Here is a 23,856-nt window from a genome sequence, read left to right as displayed (position 1 = left end):
AAAAAAACGAAGAAGAATATGACCCCCCCATAATATATTATATTTGTTACATTATTTGAGTTTGCAAGGCTGAAACTCTCAACAACCACCACCATCACCACCACCACCACTACCACCCCAAGCAGCAGATGACTGATAAACCCTCCTCCAGAACCCGAACCGAAAAGTAATCTCTCTCTCTCTCTCTCTCTCTAACTTTCTCTCTCTAAATTCTTCATTAACTACTTTCTCGCTCTAAATTCTTCATTAACTGCTCTCTTCTTTGTTTCTGTGAATCGCGGCTTCGAGGTTAGGAGGTAGATCTGATTGTCATGATTTTCCGCTTGAGAAAATTGGATCGTATTGACTTTGAATTGTTCATGTTCTGAATTGGATTCTGAATTTTCGAGATCTAGCAGTGTTTGGAAACTTTGATCTCTTTGCGCAGTTTTTGGTTTCTAGGCGATTGTTGTTTGTAGGAGCTAGAATTTGGATAATGCGTAGAACACTAGTCTTGTGGTTTAATTTTCTTCTTCTTCTTCTTCTTCTTCTTCTTCTTTGTTTGTTTAAAACAGAGACTGTTGTAGTTTGATTGAATTAATCTGGTCTCTGTTTGCCAAATCATTGTTGCTAAGAACAATCGTATGTATGAGTTAATTGTGAAGGCGAGTATTGGCGATTTATGATTGATGACTTTGTGTAGGCATAACTGCGATGGAGTAAGGTTGTCCGGGGAATTTTGGAGATCTGGTGAAATGGAAGACGGTGTCTCTGCTGTGAGGAGATGGGAGGACTTGGAGACGGATATTTTGGTGAAGATTTTTCAGTCGTTTGATGTGTTTGAGTTAACTTCCGGAATAGCTCATGTTTGTAGTGGGTGGCGTTTGGCGTGCTGTGATCCTCTGCTGTGGAAGACGTTGGATTTGTCGATGATGAAATCTAATTTCATCAAAATCCCGTCAGAGCCTTATGTATATGTGGACGACCCGTCCGATAAGCTTTTGTCTCGTTTGTTGAAGATTTCAATGAGTCTCAGCAGGGGAAACATCACGACCTTGATTTTTCATTTCAACTTATATGTGAGCGATGATCAGTTGACTTATACTGCTGAAAGGTAACTAACTGCTTTTAGTTTCACCTGACCTCCCTTTGATATATCCTCCACTCTTTTTGGCATTTCATTACTATCTTATATGTTTTGTTTGGAAATTAGACTCTGGTTTACGTGGTACAAGTATTCACTTGTCAACTAGACATGTCAAAGTTAATCTGAGATCTTGCATTAAAATGTGAGTTATTTCCTTTAATTGCAGGTGCCCAAAGCTGAAACGACTAGTTTTGCCAGGTTGGAACAGAATAAAAAAGACAGGAATCTGCAAGGCCATTTCCTGCTGGAAGGATCTTGAATCCTTGACAATGCCCAGCATAGCGAATCCCCCATACTTCATAGAAGAGATTGCCAAGAACTGCAGGAATTTCAGAGAACTAAAGATCATGGGTCCTTGTGATATCTTTTTTGCTTCAACCCTAGTTGCGTATCTTCCTAAGCTCAAGGTTTTAAGCCTCCGGTGCTCAATGCTCCTGAGGGAGGCTCTCCTCATGATCTTGGAGGGCCTACCACAGCTAGAAGTTCTGAATATTTCGCATTGCCTTCTTTTCGACCTCTCTCCATCGCCTACATCTAAAAAAATTTTGAGAGAGATCGATCCTTTTATCCATGACAAGGCCTCTCGACTACGCAGGTTTTTGACTTGCAGTCAAGACACCTGCGTGATGTGCCAAAGGACGAAAACCGACGAGGGGCTCTTGAGGTGGTACAAGTATGAAGAAGGGCTATGGAAAGAAGACGAGGTGAGCTCCCTTGCTCATTGATTAGAGCATGAGAATGTAACTGTAATCTAGTTGTTTAGAAGCTATACCTTGTGTAACCTTTGCCTTTCGTGATTGTGTTGCTGTGTGACACAATAAAACTTTTACCTCTATCGACGTATAAAATGCCTGATGTAGAGCTGTATTACTGAATAATATCTGTGCTGGTATACTGTTGTATAATCTAAGCTCTCCTCTGTACCCAAAGATGTCCACAGTCCGATAATCAGGACCAGGAAGTATTGGAATCTTTCATAGAAATGTAGTAAAGACCTAAAATAACACTGATTCACAGTAAACTTGAGACGTCAGCGCTTCTCAGTTGCTTCCGCTGCTTCATTTTAGTGCCGTTTGCAGTGCTTGGCGCTAAAATGTAGTAAAGACCTAAAATAACAATGTAATTCATGTTTTTTTAGGAATTATGAAATCTTCATTTTTACGTAAATTTTGTTTTGTTTTTCCTTCATCCAAACAAATTGTCAGGTAATTTTGATTGTAAACTCCCTCGAAAAAAAAAAAGGTCTAATGATAAAAGATGTTATTTTGAAGTGTCTTATTATAATTTAGGATACACAAATGTCCCCCATGATAATTAAGGTCACATCTTTACAACCTACCATTAGAGTTAAATTTAATTACAACTCATGCCATCAACTCTCTCTTCCCCGATCCATTTTAGAATAACCCCTCTCGCTCTCTCTCAAATCCACCGGAAATCGAGTCACCATCCACCATCGCAGACGACGATCGATGATGACGACGAGGATGATGAACTCGGTTTTCGATTCTCTAGTCAGCCGCCTCATGCAGGTACCGTCTTCTTACTCCAGCAATGGCACCAATCGGCGGGAGCGGTCTTCTGGCGATTTTGACGACTCGGCCTACTAGATCTCCGTCTCCGGCGGTAATTTCAAAACCTATTTTAAATTACGATGCCATTTTTGAATCTCATATTTTGATGACGACAACGATGATGGTTGGGAATTCAAAGCTGCAGAACTAGAGAACCAGGTTGGCAATGAGAATTCCAAGGTAAAGGTGGTTCATTTTCGTGTTTTCAATTGATCTTGATTGTTTATGATCACATGAATTTGTCTTATGTGTTTTGCTGGACACTAAGTGGAGCATTGGAAAAGCTATTATCTTTGCTATTGTTTTTGTTTATTTATCATGCCTTATTATGATGCCATTTTTGAATCTGATATTGGTTGGTTTGGGTGTTGCATGATTTGAATTATGTTGAAACAAAGTTTGCTTTTAGAGCATTTGTTCAATTCTGGTGTTTATTTTGAGATTTAAATGTTAGCTACTCTAATCCCTTTTTGAATGAATTAGAGTGAAAGAAGTTTGAGCATGCATGATTTTGGAGCTATGTTAGAATTTCAGCTTCCAACTGAACCATTTATGGGGACTTGAGGTAGTTGCGTCATATACAGCCATTCTAAGATGTTCAAAATTGCAGATGAACTGTTTGATTTATTGTCTCTAAAAAACTTGTGGCCAGAAATTGATTATGGTTGAAATTCATTGTTCCATATCTGAAAAGGTGTGTTTTGATCCTCTTCCTTTCTTTGGTTGCTATGATCACTATGAAATGGGATAAATCGACGGCTCAACTTTGGTGTTTCTCCGTCTTCGAGATTCATCATTTCATTGTTTGCTTTGTATGAATTCTTGTTGGGTTTTGAGATTTTTTTGGGAAGTTTAAGTTTTAAGTGGAATGACCAGAAGTTTAGACGTTTAGCATTCAATTTATTTAGTCAAGTAATTATGATGCTAGTCTTGGAAATGGTTTCACATGTAATATTGTTTTGAACCAAATTATGGATCAGGTATCATCCAGACAAGAATACAAGCAATCCGGAAGCAACAGAACAGTTCGAGGAGGTTGCATTTTTGTATGGCATCTTATCTGACCCAGAAAAGATGAGGCATTATGACAATGCTGGGTTTGGGGTGATTTCTTCTTAAGTTCACTCTCGCTGTGTTTTATTTTTATAGCCGAGTTTTTATGTGTCTGCTTGAATGTAAGATGAATTGTTGAATAAATTTCTTGATAATAGTTCATATGCATAGCATGAACAGTGATGTCATTACATATATACCGCCGCGAATTTTATAGCGGAATCTTGAATAGTTTAGCTGTATGTAATTGGTGAGCACTGGTCCTTTGATTTGTAGAGGAATATTGGCAAATGACATGTGATTGACAGTTACATGATCAGTTACTTACTGACTTTGACAGTTACATGGTCAGTTACTTCACTGGCTAGTGACTTGATCAGTGACATGTATAACAAGGACATAGTCAGTGACATGCAATGTGATTTGGCTAGTAACTTGGTCAGTGACGTGTGTATAACAATGACTATGTGACATGCAATATAACCTGACCAGTGACTTGGCAAATGACATGTGATTGACAGTTACATGATCAGTTACTTACTGACTTTGACAGTTACATGGTCAGTTACTTACTGAAGATTATCAGTTACTTACTGACTTTGACAGTTACATGGTCAGTTACTTCACTGGCTAATGACTTGGCAAATGACATGTGATTGACAGTTACATGATCAGTTACTTACTGACTTTGACAGTTACATGGTCAGTTACTTCACTGGCTAGTGACTTGATCAGTGACGTGAATAACAAGGACATAGTCAGTGACATGCAATGTGATTTGGCTAGTAACTTGGTCAGTGACGTGTGTATAACAATGACTATGTGACATGCAATATAACCTGACTAGTGACTTGGCAAATGACATGTGATTGACAGTTACATGATCAGTTACTTATTGACTTTGACAGTCACTGGTCAACTCACTGTTACACATGTCACTAACCAAGTCACTGGCCATGTCACAGGCCAATGAAGTCATTAGCCAGCCCAAGTCCTTAATTAGTGAGGTCACTAAGCAAGTCAATGTTAACCTCAAGTCACTGGTTATGTCACTGGGCAAGTCACTGATCATGTAACTGAAGTCACTGACCAAGTCACTGTCATGTCACTTACCAAGTCCTGGCAAAATCACTTTTGCCACTGTTATATCCATGTCATTGTTTAATAGTGTAATTGATCTTTATAGAAGGTTTCTCAATTTACGGCAGTGAAGTAAATGAATGCAAGTTGCTATCAATTTATTCAAGTATAAACTAGTCTGGATTATAGTGATAGGACAAATTAGATACACCGCTCCTGATACAAATATATACAATAATGAGATTAAAAAAAAAAAACTACTGATTTTAGCCTATAACTAGATCAGAGAGCTATCCTTTTCCCGAAACCAATTTTTGCTATGGCTTTGTACAAATCCAGCTGCGTTCACAAGTGTGATATTAAGCGGACTCTTTGTGCATTTTCCGAAGAGCTTATATGGCAAATTCAAGACAATCTCTGTATATGCTAGAGTAGGAGCCAAAAACACAAAATCAGAATTGTATTAGAAAAAGCAGATGCATATAAAGCGTAGACATGAACATCACACTAAAAAAGTTCATGAAAAATGTTTTGCCCTCGTGAAACAAAATCTTTCATCTAGATATCTTTGCTTAATTATAACTATGCAAGGAAAGTTACATCTAGTGAAACCAACTCTTTGACCTAGATATCTTTGCTTATAACTATACAAAGGTCACCTGTTCATATCATCAAGATAGTTTGTTATTGACAATACTAAACAAGGAAAAACATTATACATTACAAGTATACCTTCAGGTAAGCTCATAGTTCGTAAGGCATCCTCTGCATAGAGTAGACAAGTTGGAGCTTCCAATGTATTCATGGTTGATATATTTAGACTGAATCTCCAGATTTGAACGGGCCATACTACTACAGTGACATTGGTTGGAAGTATGGAAACAAGATCTCCATACTTAAGCTTAACAATTACCTTGCTGCAAAAGAGAAAATTACACTCTTCAGCATGATAATAAATATCTTTACTCAAGAGGATGAATCTGTTCATGCTTACCACATTCAAAAATCAGTGTATTTATTTTGATGACTTAGAAAACAATCTATTATCATGTGACAACGGATATGAAAAGCAACAAGTAGTACCAGCCACATTTGTCTCTCAAAGAAATATAGAAATGGCTAGTTTATGATTCAGCAACTTAGGATATTTGCGTATTAGCAACAATAACAAATTGCTGATCTCAAAAGATAACCTTCATAAGGAAATGACTCAATATATAAAACCCATGTGACCTGCAATTTATATATGGCACCAAAAGAATAAAATCCTGATAGATGACTACTAACATGTTTAGTATATCAAAATTAATGAAATACTATATCGAAAGCAGGAAAAAAATAAAAAAAACAAAACAAAAAAGTATAATGCAGAAAGGAAAATGTACCAACTAGCCAAAATCAGCAATGCAAACAAAATCAAGTGGTAGCTAGGTCAGCTACGTACAGTGAATTTCTTTAATCTGGTTCCCATATAACTCCTTGACAAGCCGAACCTTCATGCAAAATTAGTGAAGTAGCAGAAGTATCAAATTAAATCATGTTCTTAACAAAAATATCTAAAATGAATAGCAGAAACCTAATAACATCATACAGAGCTCTAACACAATTCCATTACACATTGCATGTTACTTCCAGCAAGTCTTTTAACTTTTCAACACTTCAATTTTACTCTGAGTTCCACAGATTCGTTCTTTCATCATTTCATGGATGTTCGGATGGCACAGGTAAGCCACCCTCCACCCAAATCTAATGGGGCAGATTTAGATTTGAACCAAATGGAATAGGACTTGGTTTAACCTAACTCATATCATAAGTTAAAGCCTGGTAAAAGCAACAGGCAATAAACAAGTGTCTAGTTATAAGAAACTAATCATCCTCATTATAGATACTACCCAGCACCATACAATAACAAAAAGAAAGTTCCAAGACGTTCAATAGCAACATCAACCCCTAAATAGAGAGACCACAAAAACATTCTTTTAGTAGTTTAACATTTAGCACCACTACATTTAGCACCACTATAGCCTACAAGTGGAAACAAATAGAGAAAGCACAAAAACGGAGCACCACATCAATTTCAGCTCAAATACAAATAGTGATTGAAAATCAAAGAGCTCAACCTCAACCTAATCCTAGAAATAGTAAGAAATTAAAAATCAATACTACAAAAACTGAAAACGTGATCAATACAAAGCATACACAACTCCAGCAATTCAATTGCTTCCACAGAGATCATTTTGATGCTTCTATCACAAATAGAATTAAGCAAAATCAAATTGTACCAGGTAGACCTACTCGAAGAACTAACCATTGATAAATTGCATCAAAACCAAACAGATCGGGGTACTACAAAACTAGAAAACAAAAATAAAAATCAAAACTGAGATTTCACGATTAGAAAAGAACCAGAGGAATCGAGGTACTTCTCGAAATAGACCGGTGCGTGCATCACCTCGATCACCTGCTCGACAGCGTTCATTACGAGCGGTCCAATTCCGTCGCCGGGGATTATGTTTTGGGCATGTACATACCTCCAACAATATGGAGTATTTGCTATCTCACCAAGCATAAGTAACACCATCTTTGGGACATCCACAAGCCATGGTGAGGCCCAACCGAGACTTGCATCTTGTAGCCCTATGTTCAAGCTACGCTACGGTATCCGGAAGTCGCAAATCCGTCGCCGGGAAGCCACCTTTCCGGCCTTGCCAACATGCCCTCACAACTAGGCATTTCTATACTAGAATAGTTGTTACTTGTCCCACATCGAAAACAATGTAAAGGAGAAGCATTCCTTCACCTATAAAAGGAATGCCTCCTCCCACTTAAACACCATTCATTCCACAACATCCCATTACATCTTTTGTAATCCCCTTGGGCCGCAAGGCTCAACACACTAGTGTAACATTCAAGTGGACGTAGTCTCCCGCTAAGGCGGAGATGAACCACTATACATCTCGTGTCAATCTCTCTCTCTCTCTCACTTAAGCTAACTAGAGATCCCTCGGATCACTAACGTTAACATTGGCGCCGTCTGTGGGAAGCCAACACAATGGCTTCGTCACGTACCTTGAACTTCAGTAAACATCAAATTAGGGCTCGGTCAACGCCCGGCGGAAGCGGTCAACGCCCATCAGGGGCCGGTCAACGTCTGGTCAACAATGACCAAGGTTAGTCAACGCTGAACCTAAAAAAAAAAAAAAAAAAAATCTGGGCGGCAAAAATTTCTCTGGGCACCCAGACATTTTTTCTGGACACCCATCTTCTTCTTCTTCGCTGCGTTGTCTCCTTCCTCCGCTGCAGCTCCCTCCTCTAGCCACATCCTCCGCTGGCTCAGGCAGACCTCCGCTCCGCCACACTCGAAGCTGCAACTCCGCCCAACTTGCAGCTCCACCAGCCGCAACTCCGAGGCTCTGCCCAACCTGCAGCTCCAGGGCTCTGCCCAGCTTCGCCGCTGGGAGTTCCTCCGCCCAACTTGCATCCCCGCCGAACTGGTGATCCGCCGAACTGTAGCTCCGTCCACCTTCGACCGAGCTCGTGGTCTCCATCAGGCTCCGCTCCGCCAGACTTCAGCTCCGCTGAACTTCAGCTTCGGCCGGACACCAGCGCTCTCCTCCGTCGAACTGGTCCTCCACCGAACCGGTGCTCCGCCGAACTGGTGATCCATCGAACCGGTGCTCCGGCGAACTGGTCCTCCGCTTAACTCGTCGTCTCCGCCACACTTTGAGTATCCGCCAAACTTTCGGACCACCACCAGCGGCCGAAGCTCCATCTTTGCCGGCTATCCTCCGCCCAACTCCTCCGCTCCGCCACTGCTACACTGCTGATTGGGCTGTACCGCTGGGCACCCTCCAACTGCAGCTCCGCCCTCCTAGCTTCGGTCCTCCCATCGAAAACGCCGCTGGGCACCGAGTCAACAATCCACTCCAAGTCAACACTTATGTGCATGGTCAACGCTGAACTCAACAGCTCCAAGTCAATGCTGCACTCCCACTTTTTGGTACATCCTTCGCTGCATTCCCTGGGCGGTATACCTACTGTATGCAAGGAAAATCAATTTTTACCTTCAATCATTCCACCTCCACTACGAGTTGATGCACGTCCTCGACACCCCACATCCACCAGATAAGTGTTTTCCTCTTATCTTTATGCTCTTACACTTTGAGCTATTGCCGATGCCATGACTATACATGTCTCCATAACCCTTAAGCATGCCCACAACATGTTATTAGCAACTTTCCTACAAGTACATGCTATACACACATGCCATGCTTCTATTTTAATTGCAACTCAATTAAATAAACGTGTGACATTCATCTAGAAGCTTGTGACACTTACGACTTAGTTAAAACATGCTCGGATAAACGACTTGCTCGGGTTACGACTTGCTTGGGTATCGAGTATGGCCACGACTTGCGCTTGGGCCACGCCTCGCATGCTCGCACAACGCCTACACACTCAACTACACCCAACTTGCTCAAACAACCCAACTTGCTCGATCATGTCCAACATGTTTTACGTAAGCCCCAAGTTCACAAACGCTTCATTCTATGTCACCGGGACTACTCCCACAATTTTATATGGACACCCATTACACTTGCCACTATCTATTGTGCATGTTATATGGCCATAAGATCCTCATATACAACTACCAACATTTTACATGTTCATACACATTAATGGAATATGGAATTCTTCTACCATTTGTAGATCCGCTACAAATCAAATTCTTTTCGCATTCCATTAATACGAACGGTAACCAATACAACAAGCATTCTACATATGCGCGTTTTTTGTCTCATTGTGCAGGATCAAACGAGTCCCTTCTTGCTTACGGAGTTCGGGGACTTGTAGGGGCTCCGTGCCGCCCGGTTACTTATGCTTGATGACTTCGTGTGTATAACTCCCCAACCAAGAAGCTCCTCTTACTTGGGGACTTGTTCATACCTCCAACAATATGGAGTATTTGCTATCTCACCAAGCATAAGTAACACCCTCTTTGGGACATCCACAAGCCATGGTGAGGCCCAACCGAGACTTGCATCTTGTAGCCCTATGTTCAAGCTACGCTACGGTATCCGGAAGTCGCAAATCCGTCGCCGGGAAGCCACCTTTCCGGCCTTGCCAACATGCCCTCACAACTAGGCATTTCTATACTAGAATAGTTGTTACTTGTCCCACATCGAAAACAATGTAAATGAGAAGCATTCCTTCACCTATAAAAGGAATGCCTCCTCCCACTTAAACACCATTCATTCCACAACATCCCATTACATCTTTTGTAATCCCCTTGGGCCGCAAGGCTCAACACACTAGTGTAACATTCAAGTGGACGTAGTCTCCCGCTAAGGCGGAGATGAACCACTATACATCTCGTGTCAATCTCTCTCTCTTTCTCACTTAAGCTAACTAGAGATCCCTCGGATCACTAACGTTAACAGGGCACTCGGAGCTCCGTCGTTGGGTCTGGGCATGTAGGTGACCGATTGGGTTTGGGCCTTGACGCCAGGTGAAGTTTGAGTTTCGTCTTCTACCTTTTGGATTTCTAATCGGAGCTCTGGGATTTCTGATCAAAATGGAGAGAAGATTTGATCTCTGATATTTTTGAGTATAAAGCTATAAACGTTTTTAAGGGCATAATAGGAATCAAAAAAATTGAAAACTGACATTTTTTAACATCACCTCATTATTAATAAGGACTAAATTAATATTACTAACAATTCATAATGGACTTTTTTATCAAGTGAGAAACTAGGTGATTTTTTTATCATTTCATACTCTAATATGACATTTTCCATAATTCCCTTAAAAAAAAAAGCCCGATAATATGATTTTTCATCCGAAATTGTTGACTATAACACACCGTTTTTCAGATAAAATTGTACGTTTTTATTTTCTTACCAAAATTTATTCACCCTTAAAATTATAATTTTTAAATAATTTTAGAACTGACGAAACTCAAAAATCTTATCGGATTCGTTATAACGGAGATGGTAAGCTATAACTTTTGTCCAAAATTTTACCCTACTAGCCTATTAGCTTCTTCCAAGGATAAGTTATTGCTTTTCCCTTGTCTTATAAAAACCGGATTGACTTGGCAAAACTACATCATCCAGTTTCCATTCCCCAACCTCTCCACTTTCAGATCCCCCGCCTCAAGACTCCGTTCCTCCAAACCAATGGAAGACGGTGACTCCCTCGTAACCCTGAGAAGATGGGAAGATCTAAACACCGATATACTACGTAAGATTTTCGGGACTTTCGACTACATCACTGATGCGTCTGCAGCCATTGCTCAGGTTCGTTGCAGCGCCGTTTGTATTGCTTGGCGTTCGATTCTCTGCGATCCTCAGCTCTGGAGCACTCTCGATTTGTCATGGTTGAAATCCAACTTCATCAAGATCCATCAGGAGCCGTACGTCTATGTTGATAGCCGGTCCGAAGAGCAATTGAGCCGGGTTTTGAAGGTGTCGTTGAGTCTTAGCAGAGGTAACATTACCACCTTGGTGTTTAACCCGGAGTTGTATATCAGCGACGACCAGCTGACGTCTACTGCTGAAAGGTATGGCTGGCTTGTTGGGTTTTCGTGGGGTTTGTGTTTACTTGATCTTGCTTGGTTGTTTTGGTTTTTGGTTTCGGTGTTTCTGTACGTGGAAATGTTAAGAGTGTAGTTGAAAAATAGTTAAGGATTTCGACATTGTAAAATGTGTTAAAAAGAATTGAATATATGCTCGGTTGTTAGTTTGTTACAATTTTGGATCAATCGCAGCGTAATGATCGTCGATTTGAACATGTTAGGAGTGTTGGTGACTGATATTTGTATGTTCCGTTAACACTATGATTGTGGATACTTACAAGTTTTTGAGCAATTTGAACATAGTGAATGTGTTGATGAGTTTTTGGTAGATGAGATGACAACTTAAGACTAATTGGTTGTAGGTGCCCGAATCTGAAACGACTAGTGATGCCAACCGGGGACAGAATAAAGAAGACTGGAATCTGCAAGGCAATTCAAAACTGGCAAGATCTCGAATCGCTGACAGTGCCGGGGATAATGTATCCCCCATATCTCATGGAGGTGATCTCCAACCACTGCGGTAACTTCAGGGAACTAAAGATCATGGGTCGTTTCGATGTCCGATTTGCTTCAACATTAGTTGGTACTTATCTTCCGAATCTCAAGGTCTTGAGCCTGCGGTGTTCGCAGCTGGTAAGGGAAGCTTTGATCACTATATTGGACGGCTTACCACAACTAGAAGTCCTCAATATAGCACACTGTGTGCTTCTGATTGAACCCCCGCGGCGTAATCAGCCTCTTCAAATTGTTGAAGAGCTTGATGAAGCTATTCTTGAGAAGGCTGCTCGGTTGCAGAGATTCATAACGTGCATGCAAGTAGACCGGTGCATCATGTGCCAAAGGGCCAGAAACGATGGGGGGATTATGAAGTGGTATAAATATGAAGCAGGGCTCTGGAAACAAGATGAGGTGAGCTCTCTTGCTCTTTGATTCTATTCAAGTGTGTTATGCTTGTCTCTCCAAAATAAGTCGAAAGTGTTAAACCGTGATCTTTAATTTAGAGAAATTACAGTGCTAAGAGAAAGTTGGTGGAGATATATATCATCATGGTGATGAAGTGAATAAATTAGTAGGAACAGGCTATTTTTGCTTGTCAAAAGCCACAAGTGAAGCAGAGATTATGAAGTATGGCATTGAAATGATCGAAGCCACCGTCATTTTCCTCAACTAAACTGTGGGACTCCCAGCTCTTAGCAACTTTAGTGTGTGAATGGAGCTATTTGAAATCAATCGCTTCTATTGTACACTTGGATTGTTGGGCCACCAAATTGGATAGTTGGGAGGTAGAAGAGTGGAAGCTCTAGCTTATTGGTTTTCTTGGGGTTATGACTCTTTTCTTATGATCTATGCAAAAACTCTTGAAAGTTTTCCTTAATTGGCGTTTGTGAACTATTGTGTGATATACCAAGAATCTTTTACCTGTTTCGTGTGTTATCACAAACCATGCCAAATACCTTTCCCATATGATTTTTGCAGAATTATAGATGATAAAATTAAAAAGTTTGGAAAAATTTCTCCTGTATTTGGCCTCGATCAACAAAAACCCAGAACCCTCACAGAACTATATTCCTCAACAAAAATCCTACAAAGAAATTTCTAGTGCCTCCTTCCTTAGAGAGAAGGGTCTAAAATAACCACCTAGATGAAATTTCTACACTCATCTGCCTCCTTCTCACCACACTATATTCCCAGCAGTAAGAGAAGGAATTCAATCCAAGCATTCCCAATCCTTAGAGAGAAGGGTCTAAACTGACCTAGAGCCGGGTCTCCCAATTCCTTTTGGAGAAGGGATTGGGGATACCCCAAATTATATATAAGGGTCTAAAATGACATGCATTTGTCTCAATTGTGACTGCAGAATGATAGGATCGCTTAGCTTGAAGAGTAAGTAGGCAAAAGAAAAAGAGAAGGACAATGGAATTAGACGGTGACTCCCATATAACTCTGCGAAGATGGGAAGGCCTGCCTAGTGACATAGTGCAGAAGATTCTAGTTGAGTCTGATTTTGATGACACCTCTGGTTTAACTTCTCTCATTTCTCGGCTCCATTGCGGTGCCGTTTGTAGTGCATGGCGTTCGATTCTCTCTGACCCCCAGCTTTGGAATACACTTGACTTGTCCACAATGAAATCTGATTTCATCTACATTCATGTCGAGCCCGATGTTTATGTTTCTGAAAAGACAGATTCGAGATTGAATTGCATTTTGAAGACTTCATTGAGTCTCAGCAGGAGAAATATAACCACCCTTCTCTTCAATCTCAACTTGTATGTTCCTGACCATCTCTTCACTTACACTGCTGAAAGATCCCCGAAGCTGAAACGACTGGTTATGCCGGTATGGAACAGGATAAGCATTGCCGGAATCCGTAAGGCCATTGCTTCATGGAAAGACCTTGAGTCCCTTACAATAGGTAACATCAATAGTTACAACTACGACTTCCTCATGAGGCAGATTTCAACCAATTGCAAGAACTTCAGTGAGTTGAAGTTGATCGGAACTTGCAATTTCTTTGCTTCAGCACTAGTTAGATATGTTCCGAAACTGAAAGTTTTGAGCCTCCGGTGCTCGAATCTCTTGAAAGAGGATTTGATCGCCATATTAAATGGATTACAAGACTTGGAAGTTCTGAATATATCACATTGCGTTTTGCTAAATACTCGACCTAGAACGAGGATTATTCTTACAGAGCTTGATCCATTTATTCTTGGCAAGGCTTTTAGGTTAAGGAGATTCATAACGTGCATGAAATCTGAGTCGTGCGTCATGTGCCAAAGGGCCAGAGAAGACGAGGGGATCATGAGGTGGTATAGGTATGAAGAAGGGTTATGGAAAGTAGATGAGGTCGACTCTCTTGCTCTTTGATTAATCATAAAAGCATGACCACCCTCGTCATGATGGTGATTGAGAGTGGTGGGTGAGAAATAGGGAAGGTAAAGTTAGTGTTTTCTTTGACAAAATAGATATTTCATTAATAGATGAAGATTACAATATGAAATAGGGCAGCAAAGTTAGTTGATTAATTAATCAGTGACAACTTTTCCGATCGAATGCCTAATAATATTATTATGGTCAAATAATATGGTTGGTTTTTTAATTCCCATAAACGTTCTTTCAAATGTTTTATGTTTTGATTATTTTGTCAAATATCATCAATTATTAAAAAATTACATATATAAGAATAATTGTTTGAATTTTTTTGGATTTCACCTTATGTAGTAGCTGATATGACATTAAATCTTGTTATTGTGCTACATTTGCTCCCACATAAGGTGGGACATAGGTGATACCCAAAGATATGGTTCACTTAACAATACTCCATGAATAATCTCTGAAAACATTTTACACTTCTTTCTTGAACTTATGATTTGTTCGACTTCAAACTGAATTTCTAAATATGTATAACTTTTTAGATTCTTAACTGACAAGGACGGAAAATCTAAATTTAAAACCACAAGGTGTGATTGTATTGGCAAAGTCAGCTTCAGCTTAGGTGAGCTTCCAAGTCTGGTAACCCTAGCTTTTGGGTTCAATTCCAGCTGAAAGCATCTTTGGCAAGGGAAACCCATACCGAACGTGGATTAGTCGATCTCTTTGATTGTCAGCTTTAAAAAATCTAATAATCAACAGTGAAATTGGTAAACAAAAACTGAAAATCGAATTCAATTATGAAACTATATTTGACAAGGCCAAATCCAAATCCAAAACTCTATGTCCCTAGCCACAAACTATTTCTATCTAAAATAGAGAAAGAGAATCTTTCTGAATCAGCGACCTTGTCATTGACCTCACTCCACTGCGGTAAATTCAACTTCAATACGGTAAAAAGTAGCTAAAAAAGACAAAATTAATTTTCTTTTGTCTATTAAAATAAGATAAAATTTTACAAATAATACCCAAACTAAAAGTCATTCATCATTTTGACATTTTGGTACATCAAGTTTAAAAACTATCAGATTGGTACTCTAATATTAAAATCCGAATTATTTTTAGTACCCGCAGTTATAAAGCCGTCAAGTCATTAATTTTCTTAGGGTAATTTCGTCTCTTCACGTTTCAACACTTTTATTTTTTATTTTTTTTCCTTCCACTCAATAATTAGAGAACCATCAAGCCCATCATCACCAGACCACCATTAGTTCCCTCATCAATGGATACCCTAATTCTCTTCTCCACAATTCCATCAAATTTAATCCCAATTCTCTTCTCCACAATTCCATCAAATTTAATCCCAAAGCGTCCAAATTCTATATCTCCAGGACTCCATCAATTGGATTGAATTGAATTGAAAATCTAAATTCTCAATCCAACTCCAAAACCCAGTTCCCCATCCCATGCAACCCTACAACCAAAACTGCCATTGATGGGAATCTCAGTCTTCTCCGTCGCCGTTTCAAGCACCGCTGCTGACTTTATCGGTGTCGGCGATGCTTTAACTCAACTGCTTCTTCAGTGGAGGCCGTTTTAGTGCCCACTCTCCTTCAGCCACCAAGTGTGGTCTTCAATGGAGTCTATCATCTCTGACATGGAGGGGGGAAGTGGGTGATTAAGCAGCTAAGCATAGGGAGACCAAATTCCATTGCCATCTAATAGGTGTAAATTTTGGGTCGTGGTTAATTTGACTAATCTTTTTGTTTCTTTGATTTGAATTGCTATATTGCTTTCTGGGTTTTGGTATGACATGGAGAGAGAGAGAGACACACACACCAGAAAATAGTTTGAGACTGAGAGCTTTTAATTGGATGCAAAAACTCATTACAAGATATATATTGTATATATTTGAGTGTTTGACCATGATATGTTGGCTTTTTTTTTTGAGAATGCCATGATATGTTTGCTGGAATGGATATATGTTTTCTTCGTTTGACTCTTTCACTCGCTGGTACAAGTTATATGTGTGATTAGGAGGGGAAGAAGAGGAAAATAAATATTTGAGAAAATGAAAAGACAAGATTGCCCATAGTAGATTTAACACCGTTACAGACGGAATGTATGAAAATTGTGGCGGATCTATATATTGGAGTACCAATCTGATAATTTTTTAAATTGATGTACCAAAGTGATGAATGCCTTTTAATTGGAGTACTATTTATAAAATTTTCTCTTAAAATAACTATAAGAGCTTTATTTTTATTTTTTTGAGAATAAAATAACTATAAGAGGTGGTAGGTTGCAAATGGTAACCAATTTAGACCAAAGCACACTGTTCAGGACTAGACGTTGATAACTCTCTCTCTCTCTCTCCTTTCTTTCTCTCTCTAGAAATGGCTCTGCAACTCTGGGAAACACTGAAGGAGGCGATCGTGGTCTACACGGGCCTATCTCCGGCGACCTTCTTCACACTCCTGGCTCTGCTCTTCGCCGCTTACTATGTCCTTTCTGGGCTTTTTGGGCCGTCCGATACCCACAACCGCCCCAGGAGCTTGGAGGAGATGCAGCCTCTTCAGCCGCCGGTCCAGCTCGGCGAGATCACCGCCGAGGAGCTCAAGCAGTACGACGGCTCCGATCCCAAGAAGCCTCTGCTCATGGCCATCAAGTCTCAGATCTATGACGTGTCTCAGAGCAGGTGTTGAATCGAAAATTTCAATTTAGGGTTTAGCTTCTGGAGATTGTGATTGTTGTGCTTATCTGATTTCTCAAGTAGTCAACTGGGTTTCTATTTTTGATGTTACTTTGTTATCTGGTAATTTTAAAGTTGGAGACTTGATCATCTGGTAGTTTCTGGGTTCTGTTAATTGTTGAATTTGGAAGATGATGAAGACTTGGGTAGAAAACTAGAGCTGCAAATTGTTTCAATTTGGGGATTGAGAATTTGCGATTTTTCGATGTGGGTTAGTGATTACTATCTGTGTGTTTTAACTTTTAACTAGTGGATGTTGTATGTTGAATCTCACCATTGTGATTAACAACGTGGTTGCTTTTCATTTCACCGCTTGATGAGAAAGTGTTTCTATCTAGCTTGGTTTATGTTAAGAGGTTTGAAATTTAGTTCTTTCGATACAAAATATAAGTGTTTGGAATTGTTTGTTATGCAGCTTTTGTTTATGTATTTGTTAGTTCATCCATGGTGTTCGGTTCAAATTGGTTTCTGTAGAGTTAAATTTGTAGTTTCTGAAAACTATTATCTGGTTTGACCTGTTTCAAACCTAAGTTGGTGTATATTGGGTCACAGTATCACTGGTTGCTTTAGCCTGATAGAACTGTTGCAATCGGTCACTTTTTCTTCATTATATGTTCATTTTAGGATGTTGATCGGTGGTTTCAGACCAAACTTTGGTTTGTATTGTCAAATGATATTGGGGATTAACAGCTTATCTAAGTTTGTTTTGAAGTGTCAAATGATGTTGAGGTTTAACAGCTTAAGATGCTTCTCTAATTAATTTTCTAGATGTCTTCTTCATTGTTGTCCAATGACTAAATGTGAATAGAAATATTTATTCTTGTTTAACTATCCATATATTTAGAAGCGGTGGTCACAGCCATTAAGTAGTTTGATGGCTACTTGTGCTGGTCGTACTATGTCTTAAAGAGATTTCCTTTGCATGTCACTCTTTTAACAAGGTTCTAATCTTTTCACATCTGGACTATTCTTGCAGGATGTTTTATGGACCTGGAGGTCCTTATGCTCTATTTGCAGGAAAAGATGCTAGCAGGGCTCTTGCAAAAATGTCTTTCGAAGACAAAGATCTCACTGGTGATACTACTGGTCTTGGTCCTTTTGAGCTTGAGGCCTTGCAAGATTGGGAATATAAGTTCATGAGCAAGTATGTCAAGGTCGGAACCATTAAGAGTTCAGTTCCAGAAACTCAGGAGGAATCCACTAGTGAGGCCACCAAAGCTGCTGAAGATGTACCATCAGAAATCCCAGCTGTCAAATCTGAGGAAACCTCCTCGCCTACTGCTGATGCCAAGCAAGAGTAGTCTCAAGAGGGGAAAAATCATTTCGATGGAGTACAATCTCTTTCTCATATAAGTTACAGTCTAGGATACTCATGTTATTAGACTTTGTCGGATGTTTAATTTGTGATATAATAATGCAACAATGTTACTTTTGTGATTTGGAGGTGCAATTGTCTTACCCTAAATCAGTACTTTATGTTGTTAAGATATAAATGGCTTGCTTGCAAAACAGCTCTTTGGACACAAATTTCGGCTATTATCCTCATAAACTAGAGGCTTGACTTCCATAGACTGCAGTTTCTGTGCCTACTGTTAATATATTTTCCGGGAAGACAGGATTTCACTCTGGTGAAATGTTTTTGCTAGAGAACTCATCCGCTAAAAACTAATGAACCATGACCATGCTAAACTTTTGTCAAACAAAAAATCTCATTCCATACTTCCTGGCTTCTCTTCGTAATGATTTCAGTAGAACTTGTCCTATATGAAGTGTCCCCTGGCAGCGCTGCACCACAAAATTCAAAGATTAGTGACCCCTTACAGAGATATTAATTTAAGATTGCGAGTCTAGCGCCTCGACCTTTTTAGGAAGTCTTCTTCTCCAGCAAAATTTATGCATTAGTCTACAAGAACGATAAACATGCTATGAAAAGCACTTTGATGATACATCGGCTTTTTAACATCCTTTTTTTTTCTTCCCATTCTTAGGAAATATAGCATCAAAATCCCATTTATGTAGGGATTTGAAGGTCTTCTCTTTCTGGTGTAAAGGGTTTGAGGGTTTCCATGTCATTTACCACCCTCTGGAGTTTGGAGGCAAATCCTTGAGATACTTGAAAAGCAAATATACCAAACAGCAGTAAAGATGCTGTGAAATTCTTTCATGGTGGTCTAAAACTTTAAACCAGAAGAGAAAAAGGAATATCTTCCACCAGAATTTTCATTTTCAGATCTTCAACTTGTACCACAAGACCAAGGACCTGTGTATAATTGGGTCATTGACATATCTTTTCAGTGCACTGTGCATATTAATGCCTTGGTCCCTTAGCTACTGCATTTCTTCTGATTAGTCTTGATAACTCCCTTGAACTTTTGCATATATGGTACTCTTATCTCTGTACATGCCTGGCCGACCAAGCTAGTCTAAGAGCTATGTAATGCATTAGAGTTACCTAATCCGCGGTTCCTTATCCGATGTGCAATCTGGAGCGTGTGACGCCAAACGCGGCGTGATGACAAAATATCTAACAATCTGAACTGTAGATCAGATGCTGCATCTTACCAAACGCTGCTTATATCTCAGTATCATTCTGTACCTTCCTATATCAAACGCTGCTTATACCTTCCTATATCAGCTTTTCTCATCAATCGCTTCGCTTGTTATTATAACGTTGGTCTTTCCGATATGGATTACTTAATATCTCATTCTTTTTCAATTAGGCCTAACAATGATTAGAAAATGAAGTGTTTAAGCATTGTGATATGATTGATTTATGCATTTTGGATGTTTCTCACCACAGGTTTGCGCAAAAGAAGTTAAAATTGACGAGACAATACAAAAGGGTTGGCTGTCTTGGCTTCTATTCCTTCCTTATAAATAATCCTCTAAAGCTCAAACCTGCTAACAAATAAACAGCTTCTTGTACTTTAACTTCTATTTTGAGCCATGAGAATTCCTAAACTCTCTCTCTTTATGTTCATTGTTGTCATTCTAGCTCTACTTCATGTTTCTGGTTGCCTGCGGCACATCACCGAGTGCTGTACCAGCAGTGAAGAAGTTCAATCCAAACCGAGAGTAAGAGCCGGGGTTTCTACTGAATTTAGGCATCTTGGTGCAGCTGATTCGCATACTGCAGGATCTCGATATAAGAAGATGAACCAAATAAGCGCTGTTGCTCATCAAGCTGTCCCTAGTGGACCAAACCCTCTTCACAATTAAGTGGATTTCCAGGAGACTTCTAGTGTTTTCAGTTTAAGTATCGAATCTGTTGTTTTCAGGTCATGGGAGATCAGAGACACAGATTAAAAGCACTTGAAACTTATTGATATGTACTGGTTTGAGTTTGAGTTCTACTTTGTGGAATGCACACTCGTGTGAAGTATTTTTTTCTTTTTCTTTTCTTTAGAAACTATACATGTATAATAAGTATGATACAGTTCCAGTCTGCTAGAGATAAATTACCAAAATCAATTATGTAAGTTTTGTCATTCTATGAAATTTTCTATTGTCAGAAACTAGCACTTCCTATTCTATGTCGTCAAAGTCAGTCAGGGTAGTAAAATTCACATACAAACAGTCCAAGTGTACTTTTGGAGTTTAGATTATCTCATCGTAGAATCGAGGCACGCTAGTCGAATTACCTTTCCCGGAAAGTGAAAAATCCATCAGTTGATGAAATTCACTCCACGGCTACCCAATTCAGGGAGTCCTGTAGCTTTGTTATTCTCTTCTAAATGTTACTTAGAATCCAAATATTTTTTTTTTCCTCGGATTTAGGAACTCCTACAGATTTGCTACTATAGGAGCATAGTAAGAACCATGGATATATGGAGTAATTAAAATTTAGTTTTTTCCTAATAACTTGGGGAGCTTATTGGAGATAATGTTGATTAAGAAAATTTATAGGCTTGAATTGCTGTCCCACAAAAATTTTGGTGTGTTCTCTAACCGCTTCTCTCTACTCGTCAAACCCCCGCTGGCTTCCGGTTTTTCAATCGTTGCTCGTTAGGTAGTGGCCTTGCTCTTACTTTCCTTCGGACCTTTGGGCTGCTATTTAGTTAGTTGTTTTTACTTTCTAATAATTTCCCACTGTTTTAAGGAGTTAAATATGCACTTTTGTGTTTTGGTGTGCCTATTTACTATGTCATAGTGTTAAAATAGTTGATAGGCTTTTATTATTATTATTATTATTATTATTATTATTATTATAAATTTTTTTTTTGAATAAAGGGCTGTTGCGGCTGCCCTCAAGCCTTGATTAATGAAACTGTCGAATACAAGGGGACCTAATCTATGTATTGTTGTGGTACCAATACAAACTTTTTATTTGTCCATTGTCTTTTTTTTTGTATACGAAAAGACTATATATTAAAGATGGAAGCCTCTCTGGCAACCCAAGTTTACAACATCGAACATTAAGGCTCTTGACGCCTCCATAGGGACTCTATGTGTCCACACATGTCCACATTTTATTTATTTGTCCATTGTCGACAGAAGGAGGATATATAATGATCCATTATGGCTTGAGATAAATGATAACTCGATATGGTTTTTATTAAAAAATAGGCTTGATTGCTATAACTACAGAACAATGAGGCAATGGAAATAATGTTAAAAAATTAATTTAACGAGGTTAGACCAAAATCCATGTCTACATCCTCGGAGAGTTTTCAACTTCACTATGAGAGAAATACACAAGTACATGAATACACTACTTAAGTTTATACACAAACTAAACAACCTAGTTCATACCCAACCTGAAACACATTATTTTATTGCTAAAGATGCTCTAAGAACTAAGAAAAGTTATTCGGAAAGTAGTTAAAAAATTTGTAATTAATGCAATAAAATAATATGTTGCGAGTAATAAATGCAAAGAAAAAAGGGGCGAAAGTGATTTCTTTAGACCTTATTTGGTTCAAGGATTTTAAGCTTGGGAAATGGAAAGTGGTTACCTTCCCATATTTGGTAAGGCCTAGTTTGGTTGCCAGAAAGGAAACTGGTTCCTTGGTCTTTCCCATGAGCATGGAAAAGTAAATTTCCCACTAGTTTCCCTACCAATGTTTGGAAACACCGGGAAAGTAATCGCAAAATGCATTATACTTTTTTTTCCGATGTTTGGTTTGTGCATGAATAGGAAAGTAGGTAACATCAATTTTCCAATAATATTCATATTATCAAAATATAAACAAGGGTCTTTGACCCAAAGCACCAAAATTATCCCACTTACCCCAGCAATAGATTTTTATTCTCACTAACCCAATTTAAAGTACAATGACAAATACACCCTCAGTGTAATTAAACAACTACATCTTATACCACTCTCATATCTCTCTCCTCTCTCTATGCAAAATCACCGGCGACTACATTATCTCTCTCTCTCTCTCTCTCTCTCAGAAACAATTCCTCATGTCATCAGAATCCGGTAGCGTCCTCCGGCGGCGAGCCCAGGCTGATGTCGTTCAGGCTCATATTCGAATCCATCCGTCTCTCTGATCTGCCGGAGGCCGGTGAGTATGTACGATGGTGGGGGAGGTGAGTGACAGAGGGGATCTGGAGAGTGGTGTAGCTCAGCCGCTCGAGGCCGAGCCACCGCTTGTAGACAAATCGTGGAGAAAGTCAACAGGAACAGAATCATCGCTCAAGTTCTCCGCTTCGATCATTTGCCTCTTCTTCTTTCACGCTTTGCATTCATCCAAATCCTTCCATCATTCTCGTTTGCTTTTGATTTTGTTAATCTCCGACACCTTGTTTGGTTGCTGAGGAAAATTGGAAAAAGAAGAAGGAAAATTTAATGAGCCAAGCACAAGGTTACGGTGAGTCGGTGACAATGTTTCTGCAAGGAAAAATGTGGTGGCTGAGTATTGGATCGATTACTTAGATAGGTAATTAGTTTAAAGTGGTCTACTATAGTGGCAAGACTGGCCCAGTACCCTAAAATGGTGGGCTACATATTACATTATCATTTTCAACAAGATCGTATCACACAACAGCAAATATACTATTACAAAAGTTTGTATGCCTTTCTCGTGCTCTTCACAAAAGGCCTTGATGCCCTTCAGCTATACTATATTCATATATTATCAAATAAATACTATTTATCAATCATGATTGAGTGCTTTCGGTTTCTGCAATGTCGTCTTTGTGTGATTAAACAAATTTGGGCATATGCTTTAGGGTTTTTAAAGAAAGTTCCCACACAATTTGATAATTTATCGGAGTGTAATAGACGTCTATTGGGGTGTAATTGACGTCTATTGGAGAACAATAGACGTTTTGAATTGATGTAATCTCATCTTTTTTTCCTTTAAGCAAAGTTTTATTTGTCTAAATTTAGGGAGATTAGTTCTCATTTCGGTGACTGAAAGTTCTATTGGGGGGCAATAGACGTCTATTGGAGGGCAATATATGTTTTGAATTGATGTAATCACCTCGTTTTTTTTCTTTAATCAAAGTTTATTTGTCTAAATTTAGGGAGATTAGTTCTCATTCCGAATACTGAAAATTCTATTGAGGGGCAATAGACGTCTATTGGGGAGCAATAGTGATTTTCAAAAAAATCCGGTCTATTGGGGGGCAATAGAGATTTTCAAAAAAATCCGGTGGGCGGCGGTCGGAGATTGGGATTTCGGCGGCCGGTGACCGGATTCCGGCGAAAATTGGCCGAAATCCGCGCGACCGGTGACCTGCTCCGGCGAAGTCTCCTTTGGTTTCTCTCTCTTTAAGCAACAAATGGGTAAGGGTAAAATGGTATTAAAAAATAAAATAAAAACTTAATGGGGTATTAGGGAAGACCTCCTTAGAGTGTTTTGGGTAAGAGGGAATT

General features: G+C 39.3%; 4 protein-coding genes and 2 long non-coding RNA genes across 7 annotated transcripts; 5 read left to right on the top strand and 1 right to left on the bottom strand.

Moving 5' to 3' along the window:
- Nucleotides 1-7: 7 nt before the first annotated feature.
- On the top strand, nucleotides 8-2,031 carry LOC133714967 (F-box/LRR-repeat protein At3g48880-like). 2 transcript variants are annotated; one of them, XM_062141254.1, is made up of 3 exons: nucleotides 8-166; nucleotides 683-1,093; nucleotides 1,293-2,031. In XM_062141254.1, exons 1-3 carry the CDS (start codon nucleotides 129-131, stop codon nucleotides 1,849-1,851), a joined length of 1,008 nt encoding a protein of 335 aa, XP_061997238.1. In that variant the 5' UTR covers nucleotides 8-128; the 3' UTR covers nucleotides 1,852-2,031. The 2 variants fall into 2 exon arrangements, with proteins under 2 accessions (XP_061997238.1, XP_061997239.1); XM_062141255.1 differs by having other exon boundaries at nucleotides 154-288.
- A 422-nt stretch (nucleotides 2,032-2,453) lies between these two features.
- LOC133717939 (uncharacterized) lies at nucleotides 2,454-3,948 on the top strand. The gene is made up of 2 exons (XR_009850039.1): nucleotides 2,454-2,880; nucleotides 3,681-3,948. It is a non-coding gene; the product is annotated as an uncharacterized LOC133717939 (long non-coding RNA).
- A 6,981-nt stretch (nucleotides 3,949-10,929) lies between these two features.
- On the top strand, nucleotides 10,930-12,799 carry LOC133715019 (F-box/LRR-repeat protein At3g48880-like). Its single transcript, XM_062141324.1, has 2 exons — nucleotides 10,930-11,395; nucleotides 11,773-12,799. Exons 1-2 carry the CDS (start codon nucleotides 11,013-11,015, stop codon nucleotides 12,338-12,340), a joined length of 951 nt encoding a protein of 316 aa, XP_061997308.1. The 5' UTR covers nucleotides 10,930-11,012; the 3' UTR covers nucleotides 12,341-12,799.
- A 176-nt stretch (nucleotides 12,800-12,975) lies between these two features.
- LOC133715020 (F-box/LRR-repeat protein At3g48880-like) lies at nucleotides 12,976-14,410 on the top strand. Its single transcript, XM_062141325.1, has one exon. It carries the CDS (start codon nucleotides 13,325-13,327, stop codon nucleotides 14,273-14,275), a length of 951 nt encoding a protein of 316 aa, XP_061997309.1. The 5' UTR covers nucleotides 12,976-13,324; the 3' UTR covers nucleotides 14,276-14,410.
- Nucleotides 14,411-16,584: 2,174 nt separating this feature from the next.
- On the top strand, nucleotides 16,585-18,467 carry LOC133714804 (membrane steroid-binding protein 2). Its single transcript, XM_062141060.1, has 2 exons — nucleotides 16,585-16,976; nucleotides 18,007-18,467. Exons 1-2 carry the CDS (start codon nucleotides 16,675-16,677, stop codon nucleotides 18,329-18,331), a joined length of 627 nt encoding a protein of 208 aa, XP_061997044.1. The 5' UTR covers nucleotides 16,585-16,674; the 3' UTR covers nucleotides 18,332-18,467.
- Nucleotides 18,468-18,545: 78 nt separating this feature from the next.
- On the bottom strand, nucleotides 18,546-20,878 carry LOC133714805 (uncharacterized). The gene is made up of 2 exons (XR_009848820.1): nucleotides 18,891-20,878; nucleotides 18,546-18,815 (listed from the first exon to the last, which is right to left on the bottom strand). It is a non-coding gene; the product is annotated as an uncharacterized LOC133714805 (long non-coding RNA).
- Nucleotides 20,879-23,856: the final 2,978 nt, after the last annotated feature.

The sequence above is a fragment of the Rosa rugosa genome, chromosome 6, assembly GCF_958449725.1.
Source record: "Rosa rugosa chromosome 6, drRosRugo1.1, whole genome shotgun sequence".
In the NCBI taxonomy this organism is placed as follows: domain Eukaryota; kingdom Viridiplantae; phylum Streptophyta; class Magnoliopsida; order Rosales; family Rosaceae; genus Rosa; species Rosa rugosa.
The sequence above is the reverse complement of the archived record's forward strand: the minus strand, read 5'-3'. Positions and strand labels throughout refer to the sequence as shown.

What these genes read in the sequence shown, in the direction of transcription:
- LOC133714967 (XM_062141254.1), top strand. Translation starts at nt 129, where the DNA reads ATGACTGATAAACCCTCCTCCAGAACCCGAACCGAAAA. An exon ending in TCCAGAACCCGAACCGAAAA is followed by an intron (nt 167 to 682) that starts GTAATCTCTCTC and finishes GACTTTGTGTAG; the next exon opens with GCATAACTGCGATGGAGTAA. An exon ending in TTGACTTATACTGCTGAAAG is followed by an intron (nt 1,094 to 1,292) that starts GTAACTAACTGC and finishes CTTTAATTGCAG; the next exon opens with GTGCCCAAAGCTGAAACGAC.
- LOC133715019 (XM_062141324.1), top strand. Translation starts at nt 11,013, where the DNA reads ATGGAAGACGGTGACTCCCTCGTAACCCTGAGAAGATGGGAAGATCTA. An exon ending in CTGACGTCTACTGCTGAAAG is followed by an intron (nt 11,396 to 11,772) that starts GTATGGCTGGCT and finishes AATTGGTTGTAG; the next exon opens with GTGCCCGAATCTGAAACGAC.
- LOC133715020 (XM_062141325.1), top strand. Translation starts at nt 13,325, where the DNA reads ATGGAATTAGACGGTGACTCCCATATAACTCTGCGAAGATGGGAAGGC.
- LOC133714804 (XM_062141060.1), top strand. Translation starts at nt 16,675, where the DNA reads ATGGCTCTGCAACTCTGGGAAACACTGAAGGAGGCGATCGTGGTCTAC. An exon ending in TATGACGTGTCTCAGAGCAG is followed by an intron (nt 16,977 to 18,006) that starts GTGTTGAATCGA and finishes CTATTCTTGCAG; the next exon opens with GATGTTTTATGGACCTGGAG.